General features: G+C 44.3%; 1 protein-coding gene across 1 annotated transcript in view; it reads left to right on the top strand.

The window, feature by feature from the left end:
• Positions 1 to 25582, top strand: part of SLC40A1 (solute carrier family 40 member 1) — a 299923-nt gene that overhangs the window by 143985 nt on the left and 130356 nt on the right. Inside the window, exon 5 of the mRNA XM_044304309.1 lies at positions 17531 to 17657. Within this exon, the coding sequence (XP_044160244.1) occupies positions 17531 to 17657 (127 nt within the window). The remainder of the gene's footprint in view (positions 1 to 17530; positions 17658 to 25582) is intronic.

A 25582-nucleotide genomic window follows, 5' to 3' on the forward strand; every position in this document is an offset into this window, starting at 1 on the left:
GATGGAGCACGTCCTCTTCCTGCAACAGGAGCTCCACCAGCAGCACCATGACCAGGGCCACATCCCTTACTTGACGTTCTCCACATATTTCTAAAATTTTGGATCTTGCCCAAATGGGTGTTTTTTTTAAATAACAGAATAGAACAGTAATGTGTGTATCTCACACTGACAAATGCAGCAAAGGCTGCAAATGTAGTTTTTTGCCCAAAATTTGTGTTTTTTTAATAACAGAATAGAACACCATACTGGTGTATCTCACAATAACAGATGCAGTAAAAGCTGAAATATTAAGTACAGTATTGCTGTATTTTAAGTTTGTATCTCACAATGACAGATGCATACAAGGCCGCAAATTGAGTATTTGGCCCAAAATGGGTGTTTTTTAAAACCCAGAAAATTATTGCTGTATTTATAACTTGTTTTTTAATAACCAAATAGAACACCAGTATCTAAAGCATGTATCTCACAATGACAGATGCAGCAAGGGCTGTAAGATTTTGTATTTTGCCCAAAAATGTTTTTTGTTTTTTGTTTTTTTAAACCCAGAAAATTATTGCTGTATTTCTAGCTTGAAGGGCTTCTGTCACCCCCCAACTTTCAGTTTTTTACTTATTATATTTGTTAATGTAAGCAGATTCCATATATGCCTCTCTTACCTCGGGCAGTGCAGTAATTACAGTAAAAAACATATTTTTATTATATGTAAATTTCTTCACTACCAGCAAGTTGGGCGGACTTGCTGGTAGCCGCCGCATCCTCTGTTTGAAAAAAACGCCCCCTCCTCCACTTGATTGACAGGGCCAGCGAGTGCTCTCCTCCTCTCGCTGGCCCTGCCTGCAGCCTAAAATCCCGCGCCTGCGCCGTACCAGTCGTCATTTGGCGCAGGTGCTCTGCGGGGCATATATGGAATCTGCTTACATTAACAAATGTAATAAGTCAAAAACTGAAAATTGGGGTTGGGGGGGGTGACAGAAGCCCTTTAAATTGCACACTAACTAAGGCCTCCTGCACACGACCGTTGTGTGCACCCGTGGCCGTTGTCTCGTTTAACGTGTTTTTCTGCTGTCCAATTGACTTTCAATGGGTCCGTGGAAAAATCGGAAAATGCACCGTTTCACATCCGTGATCCGTGTTTCCTGGCCGTGAAAAAAAATATGACCTGTCCTGTTTTTTTCACGGCCAACGGTTCACGGACCCATTCAAGTCAATGGGTCCATGAAAAATCACGGATGCACACAAGATTGTCATCCGCGTCCGTGATTGTCATCATTTCAATGGCAAACTTGACTTAGATTTTTTTTCATTTTTCATGTCTGTGGATCCTCCAAAAATCACGGAAGGCCCACGGAAGAAAAAACGGGCGTGGGTCTTCCATGATATTTGGAGGATCCACGGACATGAAAAATGAAAGTCATGTTTACCATTGAAATGATAGGAAAAAACGGACACGTATCACGGACGCGGATGACAATCTTGTGTGCATCCGTGATTTTTCACGGACCCATTGACTTGAACCGTTGGCCGTGAAAAAAATAGGACAGGTCCTATTTTTTTCACGGCCAGGAAACGCGGACCACGGATGCGGCTGCCAAACGGTGCATTTTCAGATTTTTCAACGGACCCATTAAAAGTCAATCAGACCGCAGAAAAACACGTTAAACGGGACAATGGCCACGGGTGCACACAACGGTCGTGTGCAGGAGGCCGAATGCTGCATAGGCCCCAGATTGGGGGTATTGCCAAAAATGGGTGTTTTTTAAACCCCAGAAAATTATTGAAGTATTACAAGCTTGTATTTAACAATGGATGCAGCAAACGTCGCAAAATTAGGATTTTGCCCTAAATGGCAGATTTTTTTTTTTAAATAACAGACTATGACAGCAGTATATAACGCTTGAGTTTGACACTGACAGATGCAGCAAGGGGCTGTAAAATTGAATATTTTCCCCAAAAAGGATGTTTTTTAAAACCCAGAAAATTATTGCTGTATTTCTAGCTTTACCTCTTATGGTCATGGACATATGATGTCCTGATACTTAAGGACACATGACGTACCGGTACACCCAGAAAATTATTGCTGTATTTCTAGCTTTACCTCTTATGGACATATGATGTCCTGATACTTAAGGACACATGACGTACTGGTACACCCAGAAAATTATTGCTGTATTTCTAGCTTAAATTGCACACTGACTAATGTGGCATAGGCCCCAGATGGAGGATATTCCCAAAAATTTGTGTGTTTTTTTAAACCCATAATATAATTGCAGTATTTCAAGCTTCTATTTGACTGTCACAAATGCACATATGCTGTGCTGGTGCACAGAACTTGCATAAAATGGCCGCCGCCGCCCACCTAACTAACAGACTGATAAGTTATTTTTCTGGGTCACTGGGCTCAGGGCAGAGTAAAAAAAGATTGTGCACTGCACCCACAAAACAAAATCTAGGTAGATCGCTGAGTTAAGGAGCACTTCTGATTAAAGATTCTATCCCTAATCCGAGCAGAATGACATGCAGCGCTATGTGACTCCAGCTTATACAGAGTCTGGGTCACATGCTGCACTGGCCAATCACAGCCATGCCATTAGTAAGCATGGCTGTGATGGCTTCTAAAGGGTGTACAAGTTAAACTTTCAAAAAGCGCCATAAAATAGCCGAAAACTGAACCCAAACTTTTACTGAAAAGTTCGGGTTCCGGTCCGGGGTCCAAAAATCCTAAAGTTCGGTATGAACCTGAACTTTACAGGAGCAGGCAGTTCCGAGAACAGCCAGAGGAAGGCCCCCGGTGGCTGTTCTCAGAACTGCCTGCTCCCGGTGAGCGCATTTGATTTCAGACCAGCTCCCGACACAGGCACAGGTAAGGGCTTACCTGTGCATCGCCCGACGGGTAAGTCAAGATGGCAGCCCGCATTGTGAGGGTGTAAATCTTTGAGGATTCTCATTTTTTTGCCATGCGGACCAAGTTGACATTAATAAAATGTTTTCCTTGGCTCGTTCTGGGATCTCTCCTATTGGGGTGTGGAGTAAGTTAGGAGGGCTAGTTTGTTTATAAAGGCCTGGTCCTGTCTTCTATTTGAGAACATGGACGTGTGATTTATCAAGTCTATGGCAATTCTCATGAGAGCTGCGATATTTTAAGCAAAGCTATTAAAAGAGCTCAGCGGTGAACTAGCAAAACCATTAACAGATTTATTTAACCAATAACTGGTAACAGGAGTCGTCCCAGAAGATTGGAAATTAGCAAATGTTGTGCCCATTCACAAGAAAGGTAGTAGGGAGGAATCGGGCAACTATAGGCCAGTAAGTCTGACATCAATAGTGGGGAAATTAATGGAAACCATACTCAAGGAGAGGATTGTAGAACATCTAAAATCCCATGGATTGAAAGATAAAACAGCATGGGTTTACTTTAGGGAGATCATGTCAAACTAATCTTATTGTTTTTTTTTGATTGGGTGACTAAAATAATAGATGGCGGAAGAGCAGTATCTAGACTTTAGTAAGGCTTTTGATACTGTCCCACATAGAAGGCTTATCAATAAATTTGAGTATCTGGACTTGGACTCCCATATTGTTGAATGGATTAGGCAGTGGCTGAGGGACAGACAACTGTCACCACCAGACATCTGAGAAGCTCCGACAGACGTTCTTCAGAACCTCCTCCTTGAGGTTCCTTTTGTTTTGCTTTCGTTTTCTCATCTCGTTAGCCTCTCTCAGCTGTCATGTAGTTGCACTGATTGTATCCCTTTAAATCCCTTCCCATACTGCATCACTTTGCGGTTTATACAACTTCCTGGAGTGTGTGCATGCTGGATGCTACTACTGAGTCGTCTACAGATAAGTTTTGTTCATTAATTTGTGTTTTCCTGTTTGCTGGATCCCAGGTGACCCTGACTCCCTCCGTATCAAGTGTAGGGAGCCGGTGGTCGTGTCCCCTCACTATTATAGGGTGCTCAGGTGTTATACAGTCGAGGAACGAGGATATGCGATCATCTACCATTGAGATTTTTGCATAGGCTGAGCAGTTAGGGAGAGAGCCAGGTCTGTTGCAGGGCTCTCCCTTTGGTTCCTTAGTATTGGATCCAGTCAGTCTGATCTTCATTTTGTGTCTTCTAGTTTTCTGTACACCTTCTGTGACAACAACAGAGGGTTGTAGTCAGGGCCGTCTTCACCAAGGGGCAAAAGGGGCAGCTGTTCTGGGCCCAGTTGCTTCTGGGGGGCCCAAGGCAGCTGCCTCTTGAGCCCTGCAAGCCACTGCCCTGGGTGTCAGGCTGTCCGCTACACAGGGGGTGCTGCCATGCCTGTCGGCACTGAGTCCAGGCACCGTACTGTGAGAGCTGTGATCTAGGACCTTAGATGACATCACCATGTGACCAGTAACCTAGCAATATTACTGGTCACATGGCTATGAGGTCATCACAAGTCCTACCAGGAGTGTTGCAGGAAAAGTTTGCCTTAACTGTGGAGCCTTTTTTGTGAAGATTACAATCGAAAAAGGTGACAGGGGCTGTTATGCTAATATACTATAAACTACTGTGTTTTGGGGTGCTGTATACTGTGTGTGGGACTGTATACTGTGTGGGACTGTATACTGTGTGGGGGGCCTGTATACTGTGTGGGGGGGGGGGCTGTATACTGTAGGTGCTGTATATTGTGGAGTGCTATACTGCTGTACTGTATACTGTGGGGGGCTGTATGCTGTATACTTTGTGTGCTGTATAGTGTGGAGTGCTATACTGCTGTACTGTATAGTGTGGGGTGCTGTATTGTGTATAGTTTGGGGTGCTGTATACGGTGAGGTGCTATACTGCTCTACTGTATACTGTGGGGGTGCTGTATACTGTGGGCTGCTCTACTATATACTGTGGGGTACTGTATAGTGTGGGGTGCTATACTGCATACTGTGTGGTGCTGTATGCTATAGGGTGCTATACTGCATACTGTGGGGTGCTGGAGTGCACTGTAACACTAGGGTGAGCCGAGCCCTGGTCTCCTTCCTGCAGAGCGGTGCCCACTTCCAGCCTGAGCCCAGCTGCCCACTGATCCTGAGCCTCTGGAGTCTTCAGAACTGGAAGTATTTGCAGTCATTCACTGTACTCTCCCAGGATTTTTTGTGTGTGTTGTGGTGGAGGGCGTGATTGCCTGCTAAGAAGTGGGAAGGTGGGATCCAGGGGGCCCAAGTAAATTTTTGCCCAGGGTCCAATTAATATTAAAGACTGCCCTGGTAGTAGTCAATGGAGTATATTCAGACCTTGGTCTTGTTACCAGTGGGGTACCTCAGGGATCTGTTCTGGGACCCATATTGTTTAATATCTTTCAGAGAAATTGCAGAAGGCCTCGATGGTAAGGTGTGTCTTTTTGCTGATTATACTATAATGGTCTGTAAGACCAAAAATCCCTTTAGGGGGTCCCTAACCAACAGTTAAAATCGTAACTTTATTATTTATAATTTTACTAACAGACATATAATAGAGAAAATACAAAGAAAAATTGATTAAAACTCTCAGTTGCAAGGAGTTTGAGACAAATATTAATAAGCCTGGTTGCCAATTTTTGCAACCTATTATAGCAATGTCTTTGTCTCTGGCTCAACACAGTGGCTATCTCTTCATAGGTAATGTGAGGACCGTTGGTGTGCAACAACCTAGCCTTTATTTCAGGTCAATTGTAAGTACGTTGCGGTATTCTTAATATAGGATCAGCAAGTAGACTATGCAGCTTAATTCATTCAGGGTGTCAACCACTATATTAGTGTTGTACTAGGGTTAGTAAAATGTTACCACTACCCTACTTTGACACTTTTGTGGCAATACACCTTTCAGTGATTTAGAGTGGCTACACTGTTGCCTCTATTTATCTCCATAGAGGTCAGTGTAAACATATATCTGTATCCGATACACTGCTGAACATCCGTTGTGCTTGCAGTACAGACTGCCTTGCACCAGGAGTAGGTGTTACGCGTCCAACCTGATCTCTGCCTCACTGTGCTCCTCTCTATCTCTCTGTGTTTATTAGCCAGTACAACTCCTCTCACTCTCTTGCAATCTGCCTAAAACAGGTTCACATTACACCACCCCTCCCGACATGTTTTGCCGCGTGTTGCGGCTTCGTCAGGGGATGCGGGGCAGTGGTAACATTTTACTAGCCCTAGTACAACACTAATATAGTGGTTGACACCATGAATGAATTAAGCTGCATAGTCTAATTGCTCATCCTATATTAAGAATACCGCAACGTACTTACAATTGACCTGAAATAAAGGCTAGGTTGTTGCACACCAACGGTCCTCACATTACCTATGAAGAGATAGCCACTGTGTTGAGCCAGAGACAAAGACATTGCTATAATAGGTTGCAAAAATTGGCAACCAGGCTTATTAATATTTGTCTCATAACTCCTTGCAACTGAGAGTTTTAATTAATTTTTCTTTGTATTTTCTCTATTATATGTCTGTTAGTAAAATTATAAATAATAAAGTTACGATTTTAACTGTTGGTTAGGGACCCCTAAAGGGATTTTTAGTCCTACAGACCATTATAGTATAATGAAATAATATCCCGAGGGTCTCTAAAAAGGGACTGTGGAGATAAAGTTCTTTTTGCTGATGACAAAAAGATTTGTAACAGGGTTGATGTTCCTGGAGGGATACACCAATTGGAAAAAGATTTAGTACAACCATATACAGTGGAGGAAATAATTATTTGACCCCTCACTGATTTTGTAAGTTTGTCCAATGACAAAGAAATGAAAAGTCTCAGAACAGTATCATTTCAATGGTAGGTTTATTGTAACAGTGGCAGATAGCACATCAAAAGGAAAATCGAAAAAATAACTTTAAATAAAAGATAGCAACTGATTTGCATTTCATTGAGTGAAATAAGTATTTGAACCCCTACCAACCATTAAGAGTTCTGGCTCCCACAGAGTGGTTAGACACTTCTACTCAATTAGTCACCCTCATTAAGGACACCTGTCTTAACTAGTCACCTGTATAAAAGACACCTGTCCACAGAATCAATCAATCAAGCAGACTCCAAACTCTCCAACATGGGAAAGACCAAAGAGCTGTCCAAGGATGTCAGAGACAAAATTGTAGACCTGCACAAGGCTGGAATGGGCTACAAAACCATTAGCAAGAAGCTGGGAGAGAAGGTGACAACTGTTGGTGCGATTGTTCGAAAATGGAAGGAGCACAAAATGACCATCAATCGACCTCGCTCTGGGGCTCCACGCAAGATCTCACCTCGTGGGGTGTCAATGGTTCTGAGAAAGGTGAAAAAGCATCCTAGAACTACACGGGAGGAGTTAGTTAATGACCTCAAATTAGCAGGGACCACAGTCACCAAGAAAACCATTGGAAACACATTACACCGCAATGGATTAAAATCCTGCAGGGCTCGCAAGGTCCCCCTGCTCAGGAAGGCACATGTGCAGGCCCGTCTGAAGTTTGCCAATGAACACCTGAATGATTCAGAGAGTGACTGGGAGAAGGTGCTGTGGTCTGATGAGACCAAAATAGAGCTCTTTGGCATTAACTCAACTCGCTGTGTTTGGAGGAAGAAAAATGCTGCCTATGACCCCCAAAACACCGTCCCCACCGTCAAGCATGGGGGTGGAAACATTTTGCTTTGGGGGTGTTTTTCTGCTAAGGGCACAGGACAACTTATTCGCATAAACGGGAAAATGGACGGAGCCATGTATCGTGAAATCCTGAGCGACAACCTCCTTCCCTCTGCCAGGAAACTGAAAATGGGTCGTGGATGGGTGTTCCAGCACGACAATGACCCAAAACATACAGCAAAGGCAACAAAGGAGTGGCTCAAGAAGAAGCACATTAAGGTCATGGAGTGGCCTAGTCAGTCTCCGGACCTTAATCCAATCGAAAACCTATGGAGGGAGCTCAAGCTCAGAGTTGCACAGAGACAGCCTCGAAACCTTAGGGATTTAGAGATGATCTGCAAAGAGGAGTGGACCAACATTCCTCCTAAAATGTGCGCAAACTTGGTCATCAATTACAAGAAACGTTTGACCTCTGTGCTTGCAAACAAGGGTTTTTCCACCAAGTATTAAGTCTTTTTTTGTTAGAGGGTTCAAATACTTATTTCACTCAATGAAATGCAAATCAGTTGCTATCTTTTATTTAAAGTTATTTATTTGATTTTCCTTTTGATGTGCTATCTGCCACTGTTACAATCAACCTACCATTGAAATGATACTGTTCTGAGACTTTTCATTTCTTTGTCATTGGACAAACTTACAAAATCAGTGAGGGGTCAAATAATTATTTCCTCCACTGTACATGACAGTTGCCCCAACACACCCAGCTCTGCTAAATCCATACACAGTATGCTGGGGTAGCTGTCATGTGTATGTACACTAGGTATCAAAGTTACCTATAGTAGAAGTCTTATTTATTTATTTTAAGTAACTGGTATTACAGCTCTAAAAGCTGTGTGGTTAAATGCCTTGCCTCTGATGTGAAAGGTTGCGAGTTCGAATCCCAGGAGAAACTTTTCTGAAAGACACGCTAAATGAGATTTAAATACACCAAGGTCTCGTAGCTCAGAGTCAGCCTGTCAGCTGTGCAGGGATAGACAGGGCCGGGTGCCGGGCCCCTTGTCAGCCCGAGCCCCGAAGCAGCCGCTTCCCTGGTAGTTACGCCACTGGGAGAGGCATTACCAGTAGAAAGAGGGAGGTGCTTATGCCGCTCTACAGAACACTAGTGAGACCTCATTTGGAGTATTGTGCAGAAGGATATTGATACTTTTGAGAGAGAAGAGCTACTAAACTAGTACATGGATTGTAGGATAAAACTTACCAGGAAAGATTAAAGTACCTTAACAGCTTGGAAGAAAGACGAGACAGAGGGGATATGATAGAAACTTTTAAATACATAAAGGGAATCAACAAGGTAAAAGAGGAATATTTAAAAGAAGAAAAACTGCTACAAGAGGACATAGTTTTAAATTAGAGAGGCAAAGGTTTAAAAGTAATATTAGGAAGTATTACTTTACTGAGAGAGTAGTGGATGCATGGAATAGCCTTCCTGCAGAAGTGGTAGCTGCAAATACAGTGAAGGAGTTTAAGTATGCATGGGATAGGCATAAGGCCATCCTTCATATAAGATAGGGCCAAGGGCTATTCATAGTATTCAGTATATTGGGCAGACTAGATGGGCCAAATGGTTCTTATCTGCCGACACATTCTATGTTTCTAGGCTCTATAATTTGCGGTCTGGCCACATAGATGCGGAGAACACACGTGTAAAATGTGTGGGATTTTTACTGACTTCCTCTTAGGCAGGGTTCACACGGGCGTCACATTTTGGCTCCGGATGCGTCCCGGGGGCATTGCGGCAAACCCACGCGAGTAGGTACGCAATTGCAGTCAGTTTTGACTGCGATTGCGTTTCGTTGTTCAGTTTTTATCGCGCAGGTGCAATGCGTTTTGCATGCGCGTGATAAAAAACTGACTGTGGTACCCAGACCTGAACTTCTCACTGAAGTTCAGGTTTGTGTTCGGTGTTTTGTAGTGTTATTTTCCCTTATGACATGGTTATAAGGGAAAATAATAGCATTCTTTAATACAGAATGCTTAGTAGAAGGTCAATTGAGGGTTAAAAATACAATTTAACTCACCTCCTCCAATTGATCGCGTAGCTGCCGGTCTCCTGTTCTTTTTTCATGACCTGTCAAGCTCATCACATGGTCCAGCACCACAGTGATGGACCGTGTGATTGGACCATGTGATGTGACGTCACCACAGGTCCTTTAGCCGGCAGCTCATGATTAAAGAAGTAAGAAGAGATTGGCAACTACGCGATCAAGATACTAATCTGAAAGACTCAGCGGCTCACCCTCTCACTGTATGGATAAGGTGCTTACCTTCAGGTCCCACCCTCAGGACCAAAATCACCACGTAAATGCCAAAACAGAAAAGAAGGGGCACACTGAAAAGGGATACACTTGATGGAAATGATGCACACTTTATTTATACTAAAACACAACCCCTAAAATCTATAAAACATACAAAGGGCTCAAATGACATAGATGCCCTCTAATACTGTGAGAAAGGAATCCCATATATCAAAACACCTTTGCCAAGGTGATTGCTACAACTCGATAAAAGCCGCACAATTCAGTGTAATGCACAAGTCCCATATACAGATGCAGATACTCCTATCCCAAAATGATGATGCTACACCTTCAATGCTGGCACTTGCCATGTTAATTCACAAAGCCATTAGTCCATCCACATCAATGGTATAGTACTTGGAATAAAGTTCTTAGTCCATATACATCAGTAATATACTACTAGGGATAACGCAGTATGCCACAGTAGATTTCGTATGTTTGTAACAATCGCAGCTGTGAGGGAGCACAGCTCAATTGTATAGCACTGCTCCACTTTTGATTGTACAGCAGAAAAGTATCCTGGTATGTTAACGTAGACTCCACAGGAGCCGGGTCTTACCCATCTTCACTGCCTGAATGCAGCGTTGGATATAGGCAGCCGCACACAAGCGGCGTCCCACGTGGTGTGCTCGACCTCAGCGTGGCGTCCCACATGACCTGGTTGCTTAGGAGACCAACTGGAAGCTGTACTGATTCACTGGTAGGCGACTGCTTCCTCCGGCACAGGATCCAGATTATTTCCTTTAGTCTTTCTGCTTGTTGCTTGTGACCTGGGAGATGTTTTATTCCTTTTTTTTTGTCACAGATGTGCATATAACGCTCACTCTGTACGCCAGACGCGTTTCAAGGTGCTGTACCTCTTCCTCAGTGGCCAACTGAGTGAGCGTGTCCTCACCACTTATAAATGGGACCCCTATTCCCATGATGCTTCACACTATTGTGTATTCCCTAATGTGGGGGGGAAATAGCAGTGCTTCTTATACTGCGAATGTAGCCGATTTTGCCTAGTTTTCAATGATACACCCGCCGCAATGCCGTGCGGCGGGTGTATCAGCTGTGAGGGAGGAGGGGCTGGGGGCGGCATCTGCATTTATAATGACAGCGGGGCCCGTGCAGTGACTGTATTCTACTACACGGGCCCCGCTTACTGTATAATCATATCCCTAATAGTTAATTGTTGTATGCATGTAAAAGCATAATGAGCGATAATGATGAGCGCTGTGTATTACTTACAATTAGAAGCGCTCGCCGTTCGGAGCAGAGAGGAGGGAGGAGGCAGGCCGGGAGGACGGGCGCTGGCAGTGTGAGTCATACGTCACGCGCCTGCGCCGCCCACTTTTTGAATGAAGCAGGCGGCGTGGGCGCATGACGGATGACTCACACTGCCAGCGCCTGTCCTCCCGGCCTGCCTCCTCCCTCCTCTCTGCTCCGAACGGCGAGCGCTTCTAATTGTAAGTAATAGACAGCGCTCATCATTATCGCTCATTATGCTTTTACATGCACACAACAATTAACTATTAGGGATATGATTATACAGTAAGCGGGGCCCGTGTAGTAGAATACAGTCACTGCACGGGCCCCGCTGTCATTATAAATGCAGATGCGACCCCCACCCCCATTATAAAAGCAAATGCGACCCCCACACTTATGGAGGGGATCTGTGGATGACACATAGCATAAGATGCTATATATGTGTAATCCACAAATCCCCCCCCATAACTGTCATACACAGATCCTCATAACAGTGCCATCCAGAGAGGATCCCCCATAAGGGTCACCCACAGATCCCCCATAACAGTGCGTCACCCACAGATCCCCCATAACAGTGCGTCACCCACAGATCCCCCATAACAGTGCGTCACCCACAGATCCCCCATAACAGTGCGTCACCCACAGATCCCCCATAACAGTGCGTCACCCACAGATCCCCCATAACAGTGCGTCACCCACAGATCCCCCATAACAGTGCGTCACCCACAGATCCCCCATAACAGTGGGTCACCCACAGATCCCCCATAACAGTGCGTCACCCACAGATCCCCCATAACAGTGCGTCACCCACAGATCCCCCATGACAGTGGGTCACCCACAGATCCCCCATGACAGTGGGTCACCCACAGATCCCCCATAACAGTGGGTCACCCACAGATCCCCCATAACAGTGGGTCACCCACAGATCCCCCATGACAGTGGGTCACCCACAGATCCCCCATGACAGTGCGTCACCCACAGATCCCCCATGACAGTGCGTCACCCACAGATCCCCCATGACAGTGCGTCACCCACAGATCCCCCATGACAGTGCGTCACCCACAGATCCCCCATGACAGTGCGTCACCCACAGATCCCCCATGACAGTGCGTCACCCACAGATCCCCCATGACAGTGCGTCACCCACAGATCCCCCATGACAGTGCGTCACCCACAGATCCCCCATGACAGTGCGTCACCCACAGATCCCCCATGACAGTGCGTCACCCACAGATCCCCCATGACAGTGCGTCACCCACAGATCCCCCATGACAGTGCGTCACCCACAGATCCCCCATGACAGTGCGTCACCCACAGATCCCCCATGACAGTGCGTCACCCACAGATCCCCCATGACAGTGCGTCACCCACAGATCCCCCATGACAGTGCGTCACCCACAGATCCCCCATGACAGTGCGTCACCCACAGATCCCCCATGACAGTGCGTCACCCACAGACCACAATTAGTTCAAAAGCGCACCTTTTGGTTCAAAATATTTTTTTTCTTATTTTCCTCCCTAAAAACCTAGGTGCGTCTTATACGGCGAAAAATACGGTACGTGCAACAGTGATTGTTCATAAAACATAGGATGTGGAGAAAACTGCAAGGTCATGCTATCCCCAATCAGGAAAATGCACAAAAAACGCATCAAAAACACATATGTGTTTTCTGTGCGATTTGTGCCTGTGCTTATCCCTTAACATGGCTAGACCCCCAGGTCAACTGATATGATGTCTCTGGTGTCCACACGATATGGAGACCCCGGGTCCGCGGGTATGATGGATGAATGAATGCGGTGAATGCCGTACAGGGGGAGCTGTCTGACAGGGAGGGGAGATCGGAGTGTCGATAAACGACCAGACTACGATGTGCTATCCCCACCGGGCACCCCACCCATTAGTCGTCACAGGAACCCAAAGACTTCCATTTCAGCATTTAAGCCCCTCGGGATGATGGTGTCATATTCAAAGATTCTTCGCGATTCCTGTTGCGACATATGTGCTATGTAGTTTCCCCCTCTCCATAGCTTTTTTACCTTCTCAATAGCTGTAAACCTTAGGCCAGTCGGGTCGTAGTTGTGCTTTAACTTGAAATGTTTTGATAGTGAATGTGTATCTAAACCCTTCTTAGTGTTTGAAATGTGTTCCGCGACCCTCTTTTTGAGGGTTCTTTTTGTTCTCCCTATATACTGCTTTCTGCAACTGCATTCCAGCAAGTATATAATGTCCGAATTCACTGTTGATTCCACCTTCATAGTTTTCTTGGGGAAAGTCGTAATTCTGCAATTTGCACATCTACCACATCTAAAAAAGCCATTGACCGCCAGCCAATTATATTTGTTGTGACCATCCTTCTTTCTTTTAACCGTTGGGGCTACTTTTCCAGCTAAGTTACCTGCTTTTGTGTAGGAGATTTTAGGTACTTCACTTAATAGGGGACCTATCAGTTTATCATTCAATGGGTGTCCCCAATGTCTCTGTATACGTCTTTCCATCGTTCTATTTTGGGAATTGAATGGAAGGACAATTCTCAGTGTTTCGTCCTGTTGTTGAGGAGTGCTAATGGAGAAAAAATCCTTTCTTTAAATTTTCTTCACCTTCTCTAGAGACCTGTCTATTATCTGAACTGGGTAGTCCCTTTCTAGTAATTGCTGTTTCAAACCAGTGGCTTCATCCTCAAATCTGTTATCTTCAGTACAGTTCTGTTTCAACCTCCGAAACTGACTGGTGGGGACATTGATCAGCCATCGTGGAAGATGACAGCTTGCAAACCTGATAAAGCTGTTCTTAGCCACTGGTTTGAAATACATATTACAGTGTAGTTGGTCCCCCTTGACACATATCTCTAAATCAAGGAACTCTACCCTTTCTCTGCTGATACTTGGACTGAATACCAGATTCTTCTCATTACTATTGATGTTCCTTAAGAACAAATCCAGGGATTCAGGTGTATCTTGCCATATGAACAGAATATCATCGATATAGCGCCGCCACAGCCCCAGACCCGCCCCCAGCCTTGGCATGATGGTCTCCACTTCCCACTGGGCCAAAAATAGATTGGCATAGCTGGGGGCGAATCTGGTACCCATGGCGGTGCCAGTCTGCTGTACATAGAACTCCTGTTCAAAGGCAAAATAGTTGTGAGCGAGAATATACTTCACTCCACCTAGTATGAACTCCAACTGCTCAATAGGCAGATTGGTATCTCCCGATAAATTTTCATAGAGCGCTTGTACACCCTGAGTGTGGTCAATTACTGTAATATAGGGACCCGACATCCAGCCTCCACCAGATCCACCCGTCCTCCCATTTGATTGTTTCTAGGGTTTTTATAATGTCCGTAGTGTCTCGAATGTACGATGGCATTCGTTTCACATAGGGCTGCAGCCATTGATCTATATATTTTAGACAGGTTGCAAGATATACAAGGAGTGCAGAATTATTAGGCAAGTTGTATTTTTGAGGATTAATTTTATTATTGAACAATAACCATGTTCTCAATGAACCCAAAAAACTCATTAATATCAAAGCTGAATATTTTTGGAAGTAGTTTTTAGTTTGTTTTTAGTTTTAGCTATTTTAGGGGGATATCTGTGTGTGCAGGTGACTATTACTGTGCATAATTATTAGGCAACTTAACAAAAAACAAATATATACCCATTTAAATTATTTATTTTTACCAGTGAAACCAATATAACATCTCAACATTCACAAATATACATTTCTGACATTCAAAAACAAAACAAAAACAAATCAGTGACCAATACAGCCACCTTTCTTTGCAAGGACACTCAAAAGCCTGCCATCCATGGATTCTGTCAGTGTTTTGATCTGTTCACCATCAACATTGCGTGCAGCAGCAACCACAGCCTCCCAGACACTGTTCAGAGAGGTGTACTGTTTTCCCTCCTTGTAAATCTCACATTTGATGATGGACCACAGGTTCTCAATGGGGTTCAGATCAGGTGAACAAGGAGGCCATGTCATTAGTTTTTCTTCTTTTATACCCTTTCTTGCCAGCCACGCTGTGGAGTACTTGGACGCGTGTGATGGAGCATTGTCCTGCATGAAAATCATGTTTTTCTTGAAGGATGCAGACTTCTTCCTGTACCACTGCTTGAAGAAGGTGTCTTCCAGAAACTGGCAGTAGGACTGGGAGTTGAGCTTGACTCCATCCTCAACCCGAAAAGGCCCCACAAGCTCATCTTTGATGATACCAGCCCAAACCAGTACTCCACCTCCACCTTGCTGGCGGCTGAGTCGGACTGGAGCTCTCTGCCTTTTACCAATCCAGCAACGGGCCCATCCATCTGGCCCATCAAGACTCGCTCTCATTTCATCAGTCCATAAAACCTTAGAAAAATCAGTCTTGAGACATTTCTTGGCCCAGTCTTGACGTTTCAGCTTGTGTGTCTTGTTCAGTGGTGGTCGTCTTTCAGCCTTTCTTACCTTGGCCATGTCTCTGAGTATTGCACACCTTGTGCTTTTGGGCACTCCAGTGATGTTGCAGCTCTGAAATATGGCCAAACTGGTGGCAAGTGGCATCTTGGCAGCTGCACGCTTGACTTTTCTCAGTTCATGGGCAGTTATTTTGCGCCATGGTTTTTCCACACGCTTCTTGCGACCCTGTTGACTATTTTGAATGAAACGCTTGATTGTTCGATGATCACGCTTCAGAAGCTTTGCAATTTTAAGAGTGCTGCATCCCTCTGCAAGATATCTCACTATTTATGACTTTTCTGAGCCTGTCAAGTCCTTCTTTTGACCCATTTTGCCAAAGGAAAGGAAGTTGCCTAATAATTATGCACACCTGATATAGGGTGTTGATGTCATTAGACCACACCCCTTCTCATTACAGAGATGCACATCACCTAATATGCTTAATTGGTAGTAGGCTTTCGAGCCTATACAGCTTGGAGTAAGACATGCATAAAGAGGATGATGTGGTCAAAATACTAATTTGCCTAATAATTCTGCACTCCCTGTAGACTCAATCCCCGACACTATCGGATGCCCTGGGGGAGACTTCATATCTTTGTGGATCTTGGGGTAAAAAACTGACTGTGGTACCCAGACCCGAACTTCTCACTGAAGTTCAGGTTTGGGTTCGGTGTTGTGTAGATTGTATTATTTTCCCTTATGACATGGTTATAAGAGAAAATAATAGCATTCTTTAATACAGAATGCTAAGTAGAAGGTCAATTGAGGGTTAAAAAATAAAATTCACTCGCCTCCTCCAATTGATCACGTAGCTGCCGATCTCCTGTTCTTTATCCTGTCAAGCTCATCACATGGTCCAATCACATGGTCCAGCACCACAGTGATGGACCGTGTGATTGGACCATGTGATGTGACGTCACCACAGGTCCTTTAGCCGGCAGCTCATGATTAAAGAAGTAAGAAGAGATTGGCAACTACACGATCAAGAGGAGGAGGTGAGTTAATTTTTTTTATTTTTTAACCCTCAAGTGACCTATGCATTCTGTATTAAGAATGCTATTATTTTCCCTTATAACCATATTATAAGGGAAAATAATACAGTGAATAGACTTTTCTCTTAGCAACCATGCACGAAAATGGCACCGCATCCGCACTTGCTTGCGGATGCTTGCGATTTTCACGCAGCCCCATTCACTTCTATGGGGCCTGCGTTGCGTGAAAAACGCACACTATAGAGCATGCTGCAATTTTTACGCAACGCACAAGTGATGAGTGAAAATCACTGCTCATCTGCACAGCCCCATAGAAATGAATGGGTCTGGATTCAGTGCGGGTGCAATGCGTTCACCTCATGCATTGCACCCGTGTGAACCCAGCCTTAAGCTCTGCTGCAGGCCTTCAGAAGGCCCCAGGCTGTCAAAGCAACTAATTGATTCTGTGATTTTGTTCGGGGCAGAAGGGTCCAATTGTAGGACAGAAACAGCTCCGCTTAAAGGGGTTGTCTGGTAAGAATGATGCTTTAACAAGTTTCCGCAGCATGGCCCTATAAATAAAAGATTGTGGACGGGTGGCAGCCAGATTGGGAGGCGGTAAATAACACGTAGACACACAGGAGGCTACTAGGAGACAGTGTAGAAATGGTTATTTTATTAGACATAGGATCTCAGCTAGAACTTATGACATGCCCTCATTTCCTATTACTAGGGACGGTGCTAGCCTGACAACAAGCAATAGACTGCAAATTAGGTGGCTATGACTTTACATCTTTTTTCAGGGGGATGCAGACGTATTTTTAAATGAAGTAATTTAGAAATGTGTTCTTTACATTCTCTATTAAATGAAATTGTGTGAAAGTACAGTAACTGTAAGGTTATTTATAAGCAAGTGACATATGAATCTTTGTGTTGTTATTCTGATACAGACCCTCTGCTATATCCTGGTTATTACTATAGCAAATACTGCAAATCTGGCCAGCACAGCTACTGCCATCACAATTCAGAGGGACTGGATTGTTGTTGTTGCAGGAGAAGACAGGAGCAAATTAGCAGGTAAGACATATTTAGTACTTAAATATTTTGTTACTCACAAAAATTAGGGATATTTGGCTTTCGGGTGACATTTATGGAAAACGTAAAAAATTCACGCTACAGTGATATTATATATTGAAAATAGGGCATTTAGGTAGAAGCATGCAATGGTGATTTCCTCATCTCAAATAATTTATTGAAACAAAAGTTAACAGTGGTGGATATATCCCTACGAAAAATGGCAGTGTCTCAGTAACTTGTCATGTGGCCTTGAACACCAATTACAGCTTGACACGACGAGCGGTCATTAGTGTGGGATGAGGCCAAAGGACGTCCACTTCTATGCCTTTCTGTGACTCCTTCAATCTCTTTTCCGTATGAGAACATCCTGCTTGAAGCCTCGGCGACATACTGTTTATCAAATGTTAGGTATCGTCTTGGTTTCATAATGTCAATGTGAACAGCATGATGAGATGGATTGTTTAAATACCAATTCTAGTTGAAACAGGAAATGTATTGGGCGATTCATGGATCAAACACCTGTTGTTAATTTTGCCGTTAAGCTCTTTGTTAGAGAACATCGAGTTATGCAAATAGTACTGAAACATTGAACAGTTGGACACGTGCATTCAAAAGTTTAGAGGTCACATTAACTTCATCTGTAAAGGCTAGAGTGCATTTTAGGTTCATCCTGAAATTTCACCCACAAGCGAAATATCCCAAACTTTTTGTGAGTAGTGTATATTAGTACGTAAAGGAGAAAAAGCTGCAATATCCTCTACTGCTGCTACAAGCAGAAACTTTAGGCCATTTAATATTGATTGCCTTTTCATATGGATAGGCTATCAATATGCTAATCCTTGAATGTGAGCAGACCTAGCTGCCTCCACTTGCAGAGCTTCCTAGAGGAGTGGGGGCACAGGGCCTCACTACACGTTACGCACTAGTACTTGCATATACTAAATATTGATGAGTTTTACGGTTAGCCATGATGGCATATTATAGGCAGGATCACATCATTACCATCTATTGTACAGCAGTACAATGTGTATTGTGCCCCCCTCCCCCCAAACCCCTTGGGAACTCTGCAAGTGGAGACAACCAGTCCTGCTGACATTCTAGGACAGGTTGCTGGCAGCCATTCTAAATAATTCCTGGAGAACCCTTTCAAGGACACAGCTTATTTTGTGCTTTAGGCTACTTTCACACTGGCGTTTTGGTTTCAGTTTGTGAGATCCGTTCAGGGTCTCACAAGCGGTCCAAAACGGATCCGTTTTTCCCTTAATGCCTTCTGAATGGATAAGGATCCGCCCAAAATGCATCAGTTTGCCTCCGTTCCGTCTCCATTTTGCTTTGGAGGTGTCCGTCTGACGAAACTGAGCCATACGGATCCGTCCTGAAACACAATGTAAGTCAATAGGGACGGATCCGTTTTCATTGACACAATATGGCACAATAGAAAACGGATCCGTTCTGAATGGATGCATGCGATTGTATTATCTGAACGGATGCGTTTGTGCAGATCCATGATGGATCCGCACCAAACGCGAGTGTGAAAGTAGCCTTAAAGTGTAACCAACATTTCAGAATGACAGCTAGTCCTTACTAGGTTACACTTTAAGGCTACTTTCACACTCGCGTTTAGTGTGAATGATTCAGCCTCCTTATTTTAGTGATCAGTAGTTTTCTCAGCACTCGGTCCTACCAATCTAAACACATTTAAAATGACTGTTATAAATCACAGCGTTGTTAAAGTGTAATTTCTTTTCTTACCAGCACATTCAGAGAGCCATAACTCTTTTTATTACCTGTAGTTACAATACCTTATGGAGCTCTATTGTACATGATGCAGCACATTAGGTGTATCCTCATTCTGTTCATCGCTAATTGCCGGGTCGCACCTATACTTGCCTGGCCACGTTTGTACAGAAACAAATAGCACAAGTACAGGTGCTGTCCGGCAGGTAGTGGTATGTTGTCTGTGGTCACCGCTGCAGGGCCATATTGTGTACAGACAGCCTCATGATGCTTTAGCAGATTTTCCCTGTGGATATGCTTGCTCTTAGCCAATTTACCTCCTCCCTAGATATTTTTAGACCCAGATCGATTCGATACCAGGATTTGCTATTTACCGATACTAGTCTGCGCTACTGCACAACCTAGTATCTGTTAGAGAACATGGCAGGCGCCGCTGTCAGTGCACATCATGTTCTCCTCAGCAGCACAATGGAGAACGAGGGAGTCCATCCTTCCCCACTGTGATTCGGCTGCCGCTGCAACCAGTGACGTGTGCAATGAGGAGGAGGGGAGGGGCTGTGGCCAATGCGCCACCAATGAAGATAATTTACCCCTAAATACAAATATAGGCTACGGGTGCAAGCCGCGTCACATACCTGGCCTCAAACGGGGGAACATGGGCCCCCATTCAAGTGATTAACAATGATTGACAGGGGCCCCAGCAGTCGGACTTCTGCCAATCTTTTATCCCCTATCCTGTGGGTAGGGCATAAGTTATAATGGGACAACCCCTTTAATGTGCTATGGTTTCAGTAAAGCTCTGGAAGCAGCAGGGGATAATAGTTAGAAAATAAGTAAAAAATAAAAAAAAAAGTTTAAAAATACCAAGTTTAATTCACCCCTTTTTCCCAATTTTACATATAAAATATATAAACAATAAAAAAAATAAACATATTACATATCGCCACGCCCAAAGTGCAAACTATTAAAATATTTAAAAATATCTCCTATGCGGTGAACGCCGTAACAGAAAAAAATTAAAACCGGGCAATTCGCCATTTTTTAGGTACCTTGTCCACCAAAAAAATATGTTCTATTATGGACTGGACGTTCCATAAAATGCAGAATCCACTCGGCTTTTTTGTTTTATTTTTTCACGTGGTATCGAACGGTATCGAGTATCTCAATACTTTTTTAAGATGAGTACGCCTACCTTCTTACCTACCTACTTGGCTAAGCAGTAGGGGTATGCCGAGACTGCTGTACGGAGGGTAGGCTAAAGGGGCCCACCCCATTGAGTAGTTAGAATAAAAGGGGACTTGGGAGGGTGGGGCAGAAACGAGCCGCCGTTAAGGTGAGGAGGAGACTGCGGCTTATAAGAAGTATAGCCCCGCCTCCCCTCACACAAAGGCGGCAAATAGCCATAGGCCTATAACTTGTATTCGGATCGGCTTAAGATAAGTACGCCTACCTACTTACCTACCTACTTTGCTAAGCAGTAGGGGTATGCCGAGACTGCTGTATGGAGGGTAGACTAAAGGGGCCAAAAATAACAAACATAGCTCAGGGCAATAGTGTTTATTAACAAAATTAAGAGACCGGATTCCTGAAAGCATTAAACATTTCACACTGCGGATTTGCATAACAAGCCGAATGCCACCTGCCCAACTTCTTGATAACATGCACCGGGACGTTGTGCTTGGAGGCGGCGGAAGCCGTGCCAATGCGAAAGGAATGTCCTGTGATGGAACTGGGACTGACCCCAACATTCCTCAATAATATGCGGTTGAATTTGTGAAGGTTCTGACAACTCAAGGCGCCATTCCATCTTGACAGGAACTCATCCCACATGACCAAATATGCCATGGCTTCCTGATCCAAGACTACTGGACTATCCTGATCGCAAGCGTGTGGCAGCAATTTCAAGAGTCTGGAAATAAACTACCTACCTTGGGTATGATGTGCATGGCAAAGTTGACCATACCAAGCGGAGACTGAAGATCTGATTTAGTGGTGACCCTAACTCTGGCTAGCTTATGTACCGCTTCTTTGACCCTGAGCAATTTGTCTTGAGAAAGGCTAGCTTCCATACTGCCAGTATCCAGACGAATACCAAGAAATGTAATGGCAGTACCGGGCCCTTCTACCTTGTGTGGGGCTACAGGCACCGGGAGGTCTGCAAACACCGACTGTAATACCTGTAGGTCCTGGGGTGAATGTTCTGGAGGTTCTATCAAGAGGAAGTAATCCAAGTAGTGAATGACATGAACGACACAAAATAAGTCTTGAAGGATCCAATGTAGGGATCTGGCAAACTGATCAAAACTCCATGGGCTGGATTTAGAGCCAAACGTCAACTTATTGGCAAAGTAATATTTGTTTAACCACTTAATCCCGTGCCATTGCCACAACTGCGGCTGGATTGGGAGTAGCTTAAAGGCGTCGGCTGTCTAAAGCAGACATCACAAAGCTCCCCGACCCAACCTCGGTATGACCTGAATGGCTTCTTCGATAGAAGTGTATTTCATTGAGAATTCTTCTGACAGGATTAGAGAATTAAGACTAGGTATGTGTAATGAGTGTGGGGCTGACAGGTCGTGTATCAATCTTTTTTTATTACTGAACTTCCCAGTCACTACCCCAACGGGGTTAATCCTCCTAAAATCAAAGGGGGGGGTATTCGAATGGCCCGATGAGATGCCCCTTGTCCAACTCAGCCTGAACGAGCTGGGAAATGGCCACAGGGTCTCTCGAGGCTGACAACAGGTTCTTGCACTTGTAAGTGACCTGTGGAAGAGCCAATAGCCCTGTATGGAAACCTGTGGAAAGACCAGAAATAATAAACTGTACCCAGTCGGCATGTGGTTGGAACCCTAACAGGATACGAAGGAGACCTACATCCACCACGCTTAGTCATGCTGGATCGTGATTTTTTTTGTGGACAAGACACACGGAGGTGGGCTCTGAAGCATATCGCACTTAAATGCAGACGTCTACACTGGTTGAATTGCATGCTGAGAAATTCTAATTATTGCAGATCTGAGACTTCCCTAGATACTTGATGGGGCGCCCCAACTTGTCCACTCCTGGGACATTTTTGCTGACTGATGGGCCAAGAATACTACTAGCCTGCGACTGTGCACCAGTCTGTCATATGGGATTAGGAGTGGCATTTAGAACAGGCAGGAGCTTTGAGGCCCGCAAAGTGTCTACAGAATATATTAGACCGATCCACCGTGTGTTGGAATTGAGCCAACGCCACTGCAGCTTTCGCTGAGAAGGAACAGTGATAGTTGTAAAAGGCGGACCCACCATATTTATAGGCTAGATGCACTACTTTGTACAAATAAAGATCTAACTCCTCCCTGCGTTGCGGATTAACAGAACAGACAACATCCCTGTACAGACTAAAGGCCAAGACAAACTCTGGTATGCTGAGTTTTCTATTCAACCTCACATCCTTAGATTTGAGAACAACCGAGACCTCCCCACAGACTATGGTCTTGTTGTCTGGCGCCTCATGGGCTGTTATGAGTAAGGATTCTAAGTTCACGTCCTTACCGTCAATTATGTCCTGCCGTATGTTGGCTGGAACGAAGTGAGACGGTGCGATAGGGGGTATAGAACCTGACCCACCAGCCACACTAGCCTGGAGGCTAGAAGAACCTGACGGACTCTGGCACACCAAACAGGCAGCTGTATCGCCTGCCTCGACCGACTCTAGCCTGGCCTGAAAGTTTAACATCGATGACACCATGGAGTTGATGGCCGCGTGCAGTTGCATAAGCGAGGTCTGAATAATGTCTAAGGACACCACCTGCGGGTTTTGGACCACTGGAACTGAAGACAGAAGACGGAACAGTTCCGCCTTCCTTGCAGAAGCTGGAAATAGAATGGCTCTCTTGGATAACTCTGCCATCAACTTGGGCACAGTCCACGACCTTAATGATGGTGTGGAGTCTCTTGCGGAATGCGACGCCACGCTCCCACGGGATGATGAAGTATCACCCATCAATGATTCTTGAGACATCCTACTAAAACATAACATAATTAATGCAGAAGATGAATACCCAACACCAGCTTGTGCCACTCACCAGTACCACGGACCACTGATGTGCCAAGAACGGCCGTACCATCACACAAGATACCGTCCAGCATGCGGAGCACCCCTTCACCGAAGTGACTGAATATGGGAAGATGTGTACATTTCAGAATAGAATGTGACCTAAGTAGCCTTGCAAGCTCCGAACGAGTGTGGACTGAGACATGAGAGTGAACAAGGCATGCAGTGTAGGATAGTATCCTGTGGTTGTGACAGGACTTAACGTGTCTGTAGACATGACAGACGTATCGAATTCATGCCTGTAAACGTGACAGGACTTAAGGTATAAATTATATATATTTTTCAAATTTTTTTTTTTTAATTTTTTTTTTTGCCTAACCGAGGATATAATAGATATGTTAGAGACCTGCCCGTCAGACAGACTTGCCATAACCAGCTTTGTAAGTGGAATGTGAGTACGCACCCACAATTCTACTGTACCTGGCAACTGCTTCCTTGCTGATGTAGTGACTGAACGTAGCTGAACATGTTAAAAACAGAGTATTAGCAACTGTACGAAACCCCCTAGTCTTAAAATCTACTCCCATGATGCACAATAGCTTACTTTGACCCTGATGCCAAACGTGTCTACTAAGTATAGCTGCGTCTGCTGGTAAAAAGCTGTGCAGTGGGTGAATAGGAGTCACAAACCTATGGGACGCATATATGAAGAAAAACCTGTAGACAATTGACCTAATAATTGGTAAGTAACGCACTGCTTGATATGCCCCCACTAGTTCATGAAGCAGGAAAAACAATGCAACCAAGGCCCCTCTGCAGCCAGACATAACCCTGATGGGACTGAATATAACCAATGTACTGCCCCGTCCTATGATGTAAAACAATGCCGGATATACATAGGAACCGTATATGATAAATATATATATTCTTTTTTTAAACACTCATCATCATTTTAATCTTTATTTTTTATTAATTTTTTTCCTGTAACACACCTTTTTCTTTTTTTCTTTATTTACAACTTTAACACTACACAACCATAAGCAGGATGTATCAAGACATGACAGGCAAATGTAAGCTGTAATAACCCTGCCGACCAGCAGATGGCATGCTGGGACAACTTGAGGCAGCAGAGCGCGGCTCTAAACACATGGAAGCCGGCTCTGCTGCCCACCGAGACGTGCAGGTAACATGTGGCGTGTCTGTGCCAATCCCTTCTTCCCCCTGCCCAGGAATGTGGCCGCAAGGCCCTGAGGCAGAAAATAGCCATTTCCTTATAACTTGTTTGCGTCACAATAAAAATAAAACATCTTTAAAATTGTGGGCATGTTCTGTAAATTCAATTATGCAAATCCTCAAACAATCCATGTTAATTTCCAGGTTGTGAGGCAACAAAATATGACAAAAGTCAAGGGGGTGAATACTTTTGCAAGGCACAAAAATATTTTTTTTTATTTGGTTAAATGATGAGCTCTGCCTTCATTGCAGATTATTTTTTAAAATAATCGTAAAGGAACCTGAGCTGAACCTTTTTGGGTCAGGCTACTTTCACACTAGCGTTTTCAATTCCGCTAATGAGATCTGTGTTAGGATCTCAATAGCAGAAGAAAACGCTTTAGTTTTGGCCCCATTCAATGTCAATAGGGACAAAACTAAACTGAATGAAACGGAGTGCACCAGAATGCATTCCGTTCCATTTGGTTGGGCTCCTATCACGGACAGAAAAAAGCTTCAAGCAGCATTTTTCTGTCCGCGATGTGGTGCGGAGCAAAATGGATCTGTCCTGACACACAATGTAAGTCAATGGGGACGGATACGTTTTTTCTCTGACATAGTAGAAAATGGATCCGTCCCCCATTGACTTTCAATGGTGTTCATGACAGATCCGTCATGGCTATATAAGACATAATACAATCGGATCCGTTCATGACGGATGCATACGGTTGTATTATTGTAACGGAAGCGTTTTTGCAGATCCATGACAGATCAGGCTCAGCTGTGTGCCAAATCCGGTTATTCTTTTAATTTTGCTGTTCTGCTTCTAGGCAATTGGGAATTCATAGAGGTGATTTGAACCACAAAAAGTACTTTTAACATAAAACATTGTACGGAATATTGTGCAAAACTATTACAATGTAAAAAAAATTGC

This window comes from Bufo gargarizans, chromosome 8, assembly GCF_014858855.1.
Source record: "Bufo gargarizans isolate SCDJY-AF-19 chromosome 8, ASM1485885v1, whole genome shotgun sequence".
Lineage (NCBI taxonomy): Eukaryota > Metazoa > Chordata > Amphibia > Anura > Bufonidae > Bufo > Bufo gargarizans.